At 41.8% G+C, this 14,431-nt stretch overlaps 1 protein-coding gene across 1 annotated transcript; it reads right to left on the bottom strand.

The window, feature by feature from the left end:
* Positions 1 to 324: 324 nt before the first annotated feature.
* On the bottom strand, positions 325 to 13,645 carry LOC124880615 (ICOS ligand-like). The gene is made up of 3 exons (XM_047385890.1): positions 13,527 to 13,645; positions 609 to 947; positions 325 to 502 (listed from the first exon to the last, which is right to left on the bottom strand). The coding sequence occupies exons 1-3, from the start codon at positions 13,609 to 13,611 to the stop codon at positions 330 to 332; spliced, it is 597 nt and encodes a 198-aa protein (XP_047241846.1). The 5' UTR covers positions 13,612 to 13,645; the 3' UTR covers positions 325 to 329.
* Positions 13,646 to 14,431: the final 786 nt, after the last annotated feature.

Genomic DNA, 14,431 nt, shown 5'->3' on the forward strand with positions numbered 1-14,431 from the left:
GATTAATCATCTGAGATTTAAAGCAACCAAACAAAATGAATGTGTTTAAATTAAAATGGACCTTTCTAAGCCTTTCAGTCCATAACTTATAGCACCAGTGAAGCTATTCAGTAACAATGAAGTCATGGTTGATGACAGCAGAAGGTCGATCTGTTGTGATCCATCAGAACCAGCAGAACATTTAACGTTTAGAGAGGTAACAGACATTTCATTCTCATCTGCTGTAGCTGAGTCAGCAGGAGGAAATTATTTCATGCTGTTCATTTATAGATTAGAAAACCACCAACATCCATAATGATGTCCACAGATCTATGGCAAATAGATTAAATCTACAGATCAGCTGGAGGATCTGGGGTCTTCTCCCTAAAGCAAGCAGATTTCCTTCTATACATCACAAATAAAACACCAGCAGCAACAACAGCAGCAAATGTGATCAGACCAACTATTAGTCCAATGGATCCATCCTTGCTTCCTCCATCCTTGCTTCCTCCATCCTTGCTCCCTGCAGAGAAAACAGGTGTGACTATGATCTGTGATCTGATCTGAGATGTTTGAGAGTCTCATCAACAACCAGGAAGCTGTTCTGATCCAGAGACAAACAGACTCACCTGGAGGAGGAACATCTAGCTGGATGGTTCTGAGAAGTTTTATCTCACGGCTTCCTTCATTCTGGACTCGACACTCGTATGCTCCGGTATCATTAGTCGTGAGGTTCTTCAGAACCAAGGACACGTTTCCTTCCATCATCTGTCTGTCCTGCAGATCCACCCGGTTCTTATAAGATGGATGCTGGTTTTCTGGATCAATATGACCATCTCTGTACAGAAGAACATATTCCTTCCCCAGATCAGTTCTCCTCCACTCTACAGCAATAACAGGTTTGTTGTCAGCAGCTCTACAAGGCAGGATGGTGTTCTGTCCAGGTTCTGCTGTGATGTTTGTCTGATCTGCAGGAGAAGAAACAAACCAGGGCAGAAAGGTTAGAGGTCAAAGTGGACCTCTGCACTTCTACAGCAGCACCAGAGAGACATGAATACCCATTTTGGAGTTAAGGCCAAAGGAGCTCTCCAGTTCTGTAGTTCCTCATGCATGAAGCTGTAGCAGAACTGGAGAGCTCCTTCAGAGACAGACTGCTGCATCCTAGGTGCACAAAGGAGCGTTATCACAGATCAGTGATAAGTGTTTAAATCTGACATTACTCTCCTCACAAAATCTTTGGCTTTCAGGTAATATTTACGGAAAACTTAAAAGCTTCACGCTACAGTGATAATATATCATGAAAGTAGGACATTAAAGTAGAAGCATTCAGAGGTGATTTCCTTATGTCAGACAATTTATTGAACCAAAAGCTAATACAGTGGTGGATAGACCACAACACAACACATAAATGTCTCAGTAACGTTTCATGTGACCTGGAGCATCAATTACAGCTTGACAACAACGTCTCTGGCTGTTCACGACTGGACTTATTGTCAGCTGAGGCTTGGCATCCCACTCTTCTTGAAGGAGGTCATTGAGGTTCTGGGGTACAGAGTTACGAGCCTCCAGACGGCAACTCAGATGATCCTCCAGGTTTTCTACGGGGTTCAGCTCTGAAGAAAGCGCAGGCTACTCCATTCAGGTACTCCAGTCTCCAGCAGCTGTTCCTTAATGATGAAACCTGGATGAGCTGCAGCATTGTTGTCCATGAGGATGAAAGTAGTCATGTGTTGTTCAAGCAGGGCAACAATGACTGGATCAAGGATGTTAATCAGGTAGTATGAACTTGTCAATGTACCAATCAGAGTGTAGGGCGGTTCTGTATTGACTAGACCCACTTGCCCTCATTGTAACATCTCCACCACCAAAAGCTGGTCTGATGACAACAGTAGCTGATGCATAGTGAGCTCCTTGATGTCTCCAACATCTTTGGCGGGGATCATTTCTGCTCAATCTGAATCATCTTTCATCAGAGAACAGAACTGAGGTCCACTTGTTGGACCACTTGTTTGCTGAATATTGGACCATTTGCACGTTGCTGGACGCCACTATGCCTTTCCAACGTCATCGGCCATTTTGTACCGCAGGATAGTCTGTCCTACAAAACCCAGCAGCCACTGCGGCTGATGAGATGGGGACGTCGCAGCCCTGAGGCCACCGTCAACTATATAACAGAGGATGAGAGGACCCACCATTTGCTTTATCAGCTGGAGACTGGACCAGCAACTGAAGCGCATCACTTCTGGAGAAGAGTCCCAAGTGGATTTCATTTATTCTCCTTCGTTGGCCAACGAAAAATTCATGAACGAGGTTTCTGGAATGAGAAGGCCAGGAATTTCACTTTGCCGATCGAAGACGTGAGTTTAACACTTAACCAAAACCACGGAGTTTCAAGGAGACGCAACTTTCCCTCCTTGCTTGGTCCTAGTCGACTGCTGACGGTCAGATCATATTTTTTCTTTTTACCAAGGAGGACAAAGGACGAAGATTGACTGCTCTTCTCGAAGTTAACAGTGGACGCACATTAACTTCCACCTTTCCCCTTCCTCCTCTCTCCCTCTGCTCAGAAGGAAGACTTCAACAAAGTAAAACCCATCTTTTTTATTTTTCCTTTATTTCGTTATTAAAGACAGCGTGGGCAGGATAGAGTAGGAAATTTTAGGGCGATTAGAGTCTCCATTTAGAGTCTAATGTGTTCTGAATTGTATGTGCATGCCATTGTTTTGAAACTTGCTGGTACTTTCGGAGACCGCCGTGTCTTGCAAGTGTGTCTTTACCGTGCAAACACCTGCGCGCAGGTGCGCTGTGAAACTGAACTGTTATAATAACCTCATGGGGAAAATCAACCATTTTCTTTGTCTTCAACTTTACTGCTTACTAGCTTGCCGCCAAAAGTTTTATAACTCTTTGTGTGCTCACCCCCGCCCAGAGTTAGGGGATGTTTTACGACGGTGCATTTCACTGAGCTACAATTTCTGGCAGGCTGCTCTCCCAAAGCTTCGTTCAACACCATATTCCCTTGTCATATTATCACTTTGGCCATAACTGCTGGTTGATTCCATTCACACCCACTGCTGTTTTGCTTTATTTTGTTTAGTTAGATATTTTACCCTTTTTGTGTAGAACTTTGCATGTTTGAGTAGGTGAATATTATTAAATCGGAAGAGCGGATTGTATCAGGCTGTGATTTAATAAATATTCACATAGATAAGAGAAGGTGTTTTGTGTTTATTTTGTGCAAAAGTGATTTGTCAGTCAAAATAAGGTTATAAGTTCCCCACGATTTGGTAGAAACGGTTGATTAAACAGTGACATCTCTGGTAATAGTTATTAATTATTACTGAGTATTTAACGTTTATAATTATCAAAGGCGTTGAGCCACAATTACAACACCAGAAGACATCTCTGGTCTCGATTCATAAATGAGGATTTTGGTTAAGAAATTAATTTAGTCAAATTATGATTGTTAATTATAATTCTTGATAAATATTAATTAATCGATAATTATAATTCCAACACACTAGTCCCTCATCCAGCATAAATGCTCCCTGGTCCATGGAGGACGATGATGCCTGTACCTGGTGGTGTGGTCAGGTACTCTTGCAGGTCATTTAGCACATAGACCACACTAATGGAAACGATTTCTAATGGTCTGATGTGACACTTGGGTGCCTCCTACCTCCCTTAAAATAAGGCTGGAGTTGAGTGGCATTCATCATCCGGTTCTGCAGGGTTCTGTTCACAATGAAGAGGTCATCAGTGTGGGATGTGGCCAAAGAACGTCCACTTCTATGTCTATCTGTGACTCTTCAAGTCTCTCTGATGCAACCTGCTGATGACAGACGGACACTCTAAGCTCAGTGGACACTTCCCTCTGAGAGCATCATGTTTATGGTGAGGTTCTGTTGATCGGATGTTAGGTGTCTTCTTGGTCCAATGACGTCAAGATGTGAACAGCATGATGAGGAGGACTGCTTAGATGTCAGCTCTGATTGAACCAGGGAATGTAGTGGTCCATTCATGAATCAAACACCTGGTGTAAATTTTGCCATAAGCTCCTTGTTAGAGAACAGTGTTGGACCATTTGTTCGCTACTATACCTCCCAGTGTCGTCTGTTACTATAAACCCCAGTATCGTCTGCTACTACAACTCCTAGCATGAATTGCAGCTAACAGGAAGGGGCGTCGCAGCTCTGATGTCATAGTGGGCTATATAAGAACACCGGAGATGCTTCACCATTACTTTTTCTCCCTCTGGAAACAGAGACACGGTTACCAACAACAGAGGCGCACATCATCAGGAAAAGAAACTCACACGTGGGTTTTCATTCATTCTACTCACTGGCCAAACTCATCAGAAGCTGAATGAGCTGAAAGGCTTGCCGGGATAGGAAGACCAGCAAGTTTTACTTTACCGATCGAAAGCGTGAATTTAACACGCAACCCAAGAAAAACACACGGAGGTTTTCCAAGGAGACGAAATTTTCCTCTTTGTTTCTGCTCTAGTCGACTGCTGACGGTCCGTAAAATTGTCCCCTTTGCCAAAGGAGGGAGGCCGGCCATCTTTGAGTTAGTTACAGACGCGTAACTAACTCCCCCATCTCCCCCTGCTTCAGAGAAGACAACACCAAATCCAGACTCAGGTGAACTTAAAGTTGGACTGCTAGAACCTCATGGTGGAATATTCACTATTCCTTTGTCTTCACTCTTCATGTTTTTCACTGGTTGCTGCCTAAAAGTTTTATGACCCTTTGTGTTTCACTGAGGAGCTCCAACTTGGTTTTATGACTGCAACCTGGTGGAGGCCGCTCCCAAAGCTTCGCCCAGCACCATATTTTCTCTTGTTTTGCATTAACTGCTGGTTTTTACTTTCATACACACTCAATGTTGTTTTATCTTGTTTAGTTATTATTTTACCTCTTTTTGTGTAGAACTTTGCATGCTTGATTAGGTGAAGATTATTGAATCAGAATATCGAAGTATATCAGGGCTGTTGATTTAATAAATATTCACGTAGATAAAGAGAAAGTGTTTGTGTTTATTTTAAGCGAGAGTGATTTGTCTGTCAAAATAAGGTCAAAGTTCCCCACCTTCAGTGAAGCGGTTGATTAAACGGTGACATCTAGTAATAGTTATCAATTATTACTGAGAATTTAATAATTGTAATTATCAAGGGCCTTGAGCCATAATTACAACACCAGAGGACATCTCTGATTTTTATTCGTAAGTAATGATTTTTGGTTAAGAAATTAATTTTTTTAGAATTATGTTTTTAAATTATAATTCTTTATAAATATTAATTAATCAATAATCATCAACTCTTACAAGTTCCTTGTTAGAGAACAGCAAGCTGAGCAAAAAGTACTGAAACCCTGAACAGTTGGACATGTTTACTTTAAATGGCTGTTCTTTGTATTTGTGGACATTTAAGATGTTAAAATTATTCACTGATGATTCTAACAAGAAAGAGAGAAGCATAGATGTTTAAAAGTGGACTTGGAACATGCAGAGTGAGATTTAAATTCTTGTTAAAAATTTTAGATGTGGGATTACAATCTTTTCCTGATATCTGCTGTCAAGTAAGAGTAACTACAAGTTGTTAAACACCTATCTTTAAATCTACACTGCTCAAAAAAATAAAGGGAACATTCAAATAACACATCCTAGATCTGAATGAATGAAATATTCTCTTTGAATACTTTGTTCTGTACAAAGTTGAATGTTCTGACACCAAAATTACACAAAAATCATTAATGGAAATTAAATTTATTAACCAATGGAGGCCTGGATTTGGAGTTACACACAAAATTAAATTGAAAAACACACTAGAAGCTGATCCAACTTTGATGTAATGTCCTTAAAACAAGTCAAAATGAGGCTCAGTATTGTGTGTGACCTCCACGTGTCTGTATGACCTCCCTACAACACCTGGACATGCTCCTGATGAGACGGTGGATGGTCTCCTGAGGGATCTCCTCCCAGACCTGGACTAAAGCATCCAACTCCTGGACAGTCTGTGGTGCAACGTGACGTTGGTGGATGGAGCGAGACATGATGTTCCAGATGTTCTCAATTGGATTCAAGTCTGGAGAACGGTCGGGCCAGTCCATAGCTTCAATGTCTTCATCTTGCAGGAACTGCTGACACACTCCAGCCACATGAGGTTGTTGAGAATTAAAATTATTTAGTTTCATAAATGTGTTCAGTCTGCATGTGTGAACATAACACTGAGATTTAACATGTGTGAGCTTTGGGGAGAGAAGTCACAGGTCACAGCAAGCTTCAGGCTGGAGCAAGGGTGAACCTCAGGTTAGGATGTTCCCAGCAGCTGTAAGCCATAAATGCCAGGCTGCATGGACAGTAAAGCAATAAATGTCGGCTGTTGGGCATGGTATAGATAATAAAGTACTACATGGGGGTTGTCTAATTTACAGCACTGACACAGACTTCGTAATAATTCTTGGAGGGGAGGGTCAGTCAGTAAGCTTTGAAGTAAAAGGTATAAGACGTTTTAACATTTATGGTAAGGCAGACCACTCGTGATACGGCCTTGCTTTGCTGATCTGAGTCTCTCCCAAAGGCCTTTGGTAAATCTTTCTTTCTTTGTATTATTCTTCTTGTAATCAATTTTTGCATTGGAAATCATTGGACTTATCATTTACCAAACTAAACTTGTGTTAATCTTAATTTCCTGCTCTTCATCTGTTCTTTCTCACGACATCCGGACTGGGGTGTTGAGGCTGTATTATGATATCTGGTGGAATTATTTTACCTCAACATGGTCTAGCATTGTCCTGCATTAGGAGGATCCCAGGGCCAACCGCACCAGCATATGGTCTCACAAGGGGTCTGAGGATCTCATCTCGGTACCTAATGGAGAGCACATGGAAAGAAATCCCACCCCACACCATTACTGACCCACTACCAAACCGGTCATGCTGAAGGATGTTGCAGGCAGCAGATCTCTCTCCATGGTGTCTCCAGACTCTGTCACATGTGCTCAGTGTGAACCTGCTTTCATCTGTGAAGACCACAGGGCACCAGTGGAGAATTTGCCAATCCTGGTGTTCTCTGGCAAATGCCAAGCATCCTGCACGGTGTTGGGCTGTGAGCACAACCCCCATTTGTGGACATCAGGCCCTCATACCATCCTCATGGAGTCGGTTTCTAACCGTTTGTGCAGACACATGCACATTTGTGGCCTGTTGGAGGTCATTTTGCAGGGCTCTGGCAGTGCTCCTCCTGTTCCTCCTTGCACAAAGGTGGAGGTAGCGGTCCTGCTGCTGGGTTGTTGCCCTCCTACGGCCTCCTCCACGTCTCCTGGTGTACTGGTCTGTCTCCTGGTAGCGCCTACAGGCTCTGGACACTACGCTGACTGACACAGCAAACCTTCTTGCCACAGCTGGCATTGATGTGCCATCCTGGATGAGCTGCACTACCTGAGCCACTTGTGTGGGTTGTAGAGTCCGTCTCATGCTACCACGAGTGTGAAAGGACCACCAACATTCAAAAGTGACCAAAACATCAGCCAGAAAGCATCGGTACTGAGAAGTGGTCTGTGGTCCCCACCTGCAGAACCACTCCTTTATTGAGTGTCTTGATAATCACCAAAGATTTCCTCCTGTTGTCTTTTCCTTTTGAACAACAAGATGTGAAATTAATTGTCAATCAGTGTTGCTTCCTAAGTTTGATTTCACAGAAGTTTGATTTACTTTGAGTTATATTGTGCTGTTTAAGTGTTCCCTTTATTTTTTTGAGAAGTGTATATTTTGTCATTTTAAATATGAAACTATCAAAACATAAGCTAAGGCCTAATAGTTAAAGTTAAATTAAATAAACCATAAAAAAGACAAAGAAAATCCAGCAGTTAACTAAATAAAGTGAGTCTTTGTTTATGTGTAATAAAATGCTGTTATCTGTTTAAATTGATAATTAACTGCCTGTTAAAGATGACTGATGTTTTATTGTCCAGAAATAACAAGTACAGTGAGATGAATGTCAACCAAACATTATTGTTAAACAGGGTGTGATAGGAGCAGACTGGTAGGATCAGGTACTTCTGTCAAAGATCAGGGATCTGCTGGTTGTTTCTCTCCTCGCAATGAACTGATTCGTTAAAATGTCAACGCCATCAGATATTGTTTACATCACCAGTGGGATCCACAATGAGATTGTGTGTAAAACACAGCTCCTCCCATTATTTATGGATTAGAACAGGTAAATATGCCTTAGACTCACACAAAAAGGCCATAGGAGCACGAGGCGCGTGGTGAATCTGACCTGGGGGCGGACTTACCATTAGGTAAAACTAGGCAGTTGCCTAGGTCCCCAAGTTCCTAAAACCCCTCATAATGTACAAACTAGATTCCAAAAAAGTTGGGACACTAAACAAATTGTGAATAAAAACTGAATGTAATGATGTGGAGGTGCTAACATCTAATATTTTATTCAGAATAGAACACAAATCACATATCAAAAGTTTAAACTGAGAGAATGTATCATTTTAAGGAAAAAATATGTTGTTTCAAATTTACATGGCGTCAACAAATCCCAAAAAAGTTGGGACAAGGTCATTTTTACCACTGTGTGGCATCCCCCCCTTCTTCTTACAACACTCGACAGACGTCTGGGGACAGAGGAGACCAGTTTCTCAAGTTTAGAAATAGAAATGTTCTCCCATTCATGTCTAATACAGGCCTCTAACTGTTCAATCGTCTTGGGCCTTCTTTGTCACACCTTCCTCTTTATGATGCGCAAAATGTTCTCTAGAGGTGAAAGATCTGGACTGCAGGCTGGCCATTTCAGTACCCGGATCCTTCTCCTACGTAGCCATGATGTTGTGATTGCTGCAGAATGTGGTCTGGCATTATCTTGTTGAAAAATGCAGGGTCTTCCCTGAAAGACATGACGTCTAGATGGGAGCATATGTTGTTCTAGAACCTGAACATAGTTCTCTACATTAATGGTGCCTTTCCAGACATGCAAGCTGTCCATGCCACAAGCACTCATGCAACCCCATACCATCAGAGATGCAGGCTTCTGAACGGAACGTTGATAACAACTTGGGTTATCCTTGTCTTCTCTGGTCCGGATGACATGGCGTCCCAGTGGTCCATAAAGAACTTCACATCGTGACTCATCTGACCACAGAACAGTCTTCCTTTTTGCCACATTCCATTTTAAAAGACCCCTGGCCCAGTGATAACGTCTGAGCTTGCTTAGAAATGGCTTCCTCATTGCACTGTAGAGTTTCAGCTGGCAACGGCGGATGGCATGGTGGATTGTGATCACTGACAATACTTTCTGGAAGTATTCCTGAGCCCATTCTGTTATTTCCTTGACAGTGGCATTCCTGTTTGAGGTGCAGTGACGTTTAAGGGCCCGGAGATCACGAGAATCCAGTAGAGTTTTACGGTCTTGACCCTTACGCACAGCGATTGTTCTAGATTCTCTGAATCTTTTGATGATGTTATGCACGGTTGATGATGATAACTTGAAAGTCTTTGCTATTTTACGCTGGGTAACACCATTCTGGTATTGCTGCACTATCTTTCTGCGCAACAATGGTGGCATTGGTGATCCTCTTACCATCTTGGCTTCAGAGAGACACTGACACTCTGAGAAGCTTTTTTTATACCCAATCATGTTGTCAATTGACCTAATTAGTGTTCATTGGTCTTCTAGCTGTTCGTTATATGTTCAATTTCCTTTTTCCAGCCACTTATTGCTACTTGTCCCAACTTTTTTGGGATTTGTTGACGCAATGTAAGTTTGAAACAACATATTTTTCCCTTAAAATGATACATTCTCTCAGTTTAAACTTTTGATCTGTGATTTGTGTTCTATTCTGAATAACGTATTTGATGTTGGCACCTCCACATCATTACATTTAGTTTTTATTCACAATTTGTTTGGGTTTCCTACTTTTTTTGGAATCCGGTTTGTATGGTTAATACAGTTATTACATGTTTGCACACATTAATTATGATTTTGATTAAAATCCTTTCGCTAAAATGCCATCTGAATGATAATTGTATTATGTGTGTCTCGGGACCCCCCTTCAGTCTCCGCTATATTGGATCAGTCCATCTTACTGCACATGTGCAGAAAGCATCCAGGAAGACAGCAGCACAACATATGAAAACAAAAGTGCGAAGAGGCGAGACGAGAAGAAGAGAGCAGAGAAGAGCAGAGAAGAAGATGAAAAGAAGGTACCCCAGTGATGCTGAAAACAAAGAAAGAAGAAAGTAGAAAGTTACCTAAAGCGACTACCTTCTTCACTGCAGCAGCAGCAGCAGCAGCAGCAACCCTCAACCAGCACAATGAAGACGTCGACATCTGTAGGGGGCGCTCCGTCACATGGAGATGAACAACTACTGAGCATCGAAACTTCTCTATACCCTTTATATTCATACGTATTTCTTTATCCCAGTGAAGACGGGAAATCTTATGGGTCATTTTGAAGTAAACTTCGGATTTGGTTTGTATTTGCTACAGAGACGACAAATCAATCATTTAGGCATTTTTTTTTTTTGTGTTGAATTTCCAGGAAAACTTCAGACTTTGGGGATTCTTCCTAAAATCACCCGTAGGTTTCACAGGTAGTTTTGGCAGGTGTTGTTAGTCCTTAATGTGTTAAGTTATGAATTCAAAACAACAGGAACTATATAACTTCAGTTATTAACAACTCCTCACTACATTAAAATGATTCCTGTCATGTCCCCTGATCTGACCCTTATACGACCCAAAGCACACACACACAATCAACACACACACACACACACACAATCAACACACACAATCAACACACACACACACACACACACACACACACACACACACAATCAACACACACACACACACACACACAATCAACACACACAAGCCTACATAGCCTATTTGTTTCTAATGACACTAAATAATAAATAAGGAAAACCAAGCCTTTCTATTCTAAGTAAACTCTCTTGTGTGTCGCATCAAACTACCTGAGCACCTCCTCACTGCTGATGTTGATTTTAGGGTGAATGTTCATCAGGGCCAGAGCAGTGAGCCTGGTCTTCAACATGTTACATAGACACATTTTAAGGTCCCTCAGCATGCTGAAGGTCCGCTCTGCTGATTCAGTGGACACTGGCACAGTCAGGAGAACTTTCTATGTACATCTGGGAGGACAAGGTGCCACCAGTCAGATTAACAAAAGAAACTAACCAATTCATTTTAGTCTAGGAGGCACCTGGTCAGAATCTCCATCTTCCACTAACTTTAGTGTTTTCTCAGCCTGCGACTTCAGTGCTGAGGTCTAGCGCTTGTTTAGCAAAGAAACCTCCATAGTATATAGTCATGTTCAGGCTAACCCGGTACTAGAAAGGTGTACTTAATAAAGTGGCCGGGGAGTGTAGTCATGTTCAGGCTCATTGACCTGGAACCGCTGCGCTTTGGTTACTCTAGTCCCTTTTTCCAGGCAAAGAGATTCAATTTAACCTTTAAACTATGGATGACACGCTACAACTCTGTAGTTACATTTGAGATATTTTATGTAGAAAATCAGAACAACCGGGGCCCAATCCTACTGCTAACGTGGATGAAGAAGGTGGAACCCCGAACAAAGGAAAACACATCATTATATACTCTAGGCCAAGGGTCCCCAAACACCGGACTCCAGATCTGGACCCCGAGAGCATTTTTTGAGGACCGCGAAACATTTTCTCATTTACTAAGTAGATATAAACATTTTGTTCTTCCCAGCTGCCTCGGCTGACTTTTGAACAGGCATGATGGGCAGCTATGTGGGTCAGAGACATTCTGGTCCACACTCCAAGCCAGCTGGTGGCAGTAATGGACCACATCATTGGATGCCAACCACCAGAAGACAACAAAGAAGAAGAAGCTAAGTTACCAGCTTGGGAGCTCCCAGTACAATGACCTGGTGGAGCGCAGGTGAGTAAAAGAAGATAACTACACTCCATACCAGTCGGTGGCGGTAATGCACAGCTCAAACTTATTTGCCAACCACCAAAAAATAATACCAGAAGAAGAAGAGTAAAAGAAGATGGCTTCATTACAAATATGTAAAATGTTTAAACATATAAAGCCTTTGACTGACTGGGAAATGATCATGGAAGCTGTGGCAGAAACACGTTTAGATGGAAAAGAAGAACAACAACTTAAGGAAAAGGTTCAGCAAACAACCCTACCTCCCTCAAGCACAACAAGGAGAGCAGAACTGTTCTACCAAGATGTTCTGACCCAGCTAGACTGAGCCATTCAAAGTGCGTTTAATATTGGTGCTTAAATTAGATTGAACTATTCTGTTCAGCAGATGATTTCATGGGCAGATGAATAATTGATTAGTTAAAAAACCAAAACTCAATTAAATGTTAAATAAAAATGAAAGAAAATATTTTTGTCAGTTGATTTAAAGTGTTTAGATGATGGAGGTAGAGGACCTCCTGCCCCGCCCCCTTTGTGCCCTCAATCCTCACTTGGGCTAGCACGCATCTTAGTAGACTTTGTTGAAGTATATTACCCACAATTCACTGCTGCAGGTGACGTTTTGAGCAAAAACCAATCAAAACCATCAAATCAGAATAAGAACTGCATAAACTTTAGACAGTAAGCTAACAATATATTTCTTATGGTTTTCCAGGCTTAACATTGCAAGTTGCCACCAGCTTCAGGGTGATTCTGGGCAGTCAGTAGACCATAACATTGAAATTACATTTCTGCTGCAGCGAGAGTCTGGTGTTAAAGCCTCCTTCCATTCCTACACTTTCTTCTCCTCAAAACAATTGCTTGTTGCAGTTCTAACATATTTTTTAAGCAGCAAGACAGAAAAAACACGTCCCGCCATTTCAGATTTTGCAGTTATGGTGCAGAGGTTACATCCTGTAACAGGAGTGATTAGATTGCAGCACCAACACTTAGATTCAGGGTTGGACACCTGCTTTTACTCTCTATCAGATAGACTCCAGAATGGTGACACATAGTCTACTGATAAACACTGAGGGTACATCCCATGCAGGGACTACCAGACATGAAAACCATGTGACCTTCTGTTTGTCACTTCAATCACCAGCGGGTTAAATGATGAGAGCCTCAGCGCTGATCTCTGAAATCATTCCTCTGCCTTATTTAGAATAAAAGTGTTGAGAGTAAAGAGCAGTTTGAGAGTCATTGAGAGACATTGTAGGCAGAGATGATGGTTCTGGAGAAAAGATCCGAGGCGTCTGTCCGCCAACAGGGTGCGGTACCTCAGACACCTCCATCCTTCAGAAAGATACAGGAAGTTACTGTAAACACGATAAATCATCGAAGTTATGATGATTTATAAACATGAAACCTTGTTTCCTTTCCTGTGAGACAGAGTTGGACTTGAAAGTTCTTAGAAAGTATCGGTACTTTTACCCAGGTATACTTTCATATCTCTGGATACGGACTGACGTCACTCCACCCCCAAACACACGGATCTGAGGATGGGTTTGGAAGTTCTGGTAACTTGTTCCTAGGAACCGGACTCGGTTCGGTTTAAGTCCAGAATAAAAACTTACCAGTAGAAGTAAAGAAGAAGCTGACAGAGAACAGAATCCACCAGAGATCCGCTGAGCTCCATGCTGCCATTTTCTTTGCTTTCATTTCCTTATTGATGAAAACCGTTATCTGGGCGTGACCCAGTTGTTTTCTACGGAGCCCGCCAAGGGACATAGAGGACACACGTAATACTTTTGCGTTCGCTCGCGAAAGTATTTAATTATCTTGAGAAAACTGTGTATTTTGGAACAGCAGCACAGATGACAAACTGCTCACAAAACAAACAACATGATATGGATTATTTGTCATCTGCAGGTTAACATGCAGTCAACGATGCGATTAAATGGTTAGAAGAACCGTTCAACTCACTATAAAAATAAAATAAAGTACACATCATGCAGCAGTAATAAGCTAATAAAGTGTCACAGATGTGGTTTCATGCAGTTTTATGGTCCAGAGTTCAGTAGTTTGACAGCTTGTGGATAAAAACTGTCTTTACGTCTGATTGAAGATCATTTTATTTAAGGCCGATTTCAAAATAAAACTCAATAAATCTCAAAAACGGGTGAAGTGTTTGTTCCATTTTTGCAGTTGTCTGGTTTGGAAACTATCCCTAAAAGTATTGCGAGATAACGCAAAGACTATTTGTCCCTTCGCAGGATCCGTGGATTTCTGACCGAACTCAGATGTTCCGAGAACAAATAAAACGCTGAGAGAAAATCTGAACCCAAACTCTGAACCCGTCCATTTCAGAATATCAGTTTTATTGTGTGCTTCAAATCACGGGGTTCTGCATTAAAACTGTAAAAATAATGACTTCTACATCCCATATTTCTTGGAAGTCAAACGTCATCAGCGCTGACGTAACGACGCCTTGACCATATTTAGACGAGACGGTCTGCCTACAGTTGGAGCTCCACAGGAA

Source organism: Girardinichthys multiradiatus, chromosome 14 (assembly GCF_021462225.1).
Source record: "Girardinichthys multiradiatus isolate DD_20200921_A chromosome 14, DD_fGirMul_XY1, whole genome shotgun sequence".
Lineage (NCBI taxonomy): Eukaryota > Metazoa > Chordata > Actinopteri > Cyprinodontiformes > Goodeidae > Girardinichthys > Girardinichthys multiradiatus.

Coding starts and splice junctions, on each gene's coding strand:
- LOC124880615 (XM_047385890.1), bottom strand. CDS start 13,611: ATGAAAGCAAAGAAAATGGCAGCATGGAGCTCAGCGGATCTCTGGTGG. Junction 948..13,526: donor CTTCTTCTTTACTTCTACTG/GTAAGTTTTTAT, acceptor CTTCTCCTGCAG/ATCAGACAAACATCACAGCA. Junction 503..608: donor GCTAGATGTTCCTCCTCCAG/GTGAGTCTGTTT, acceptor TTTTCTCTGCAG/GGAGCAAGGATGGAGGAAGC.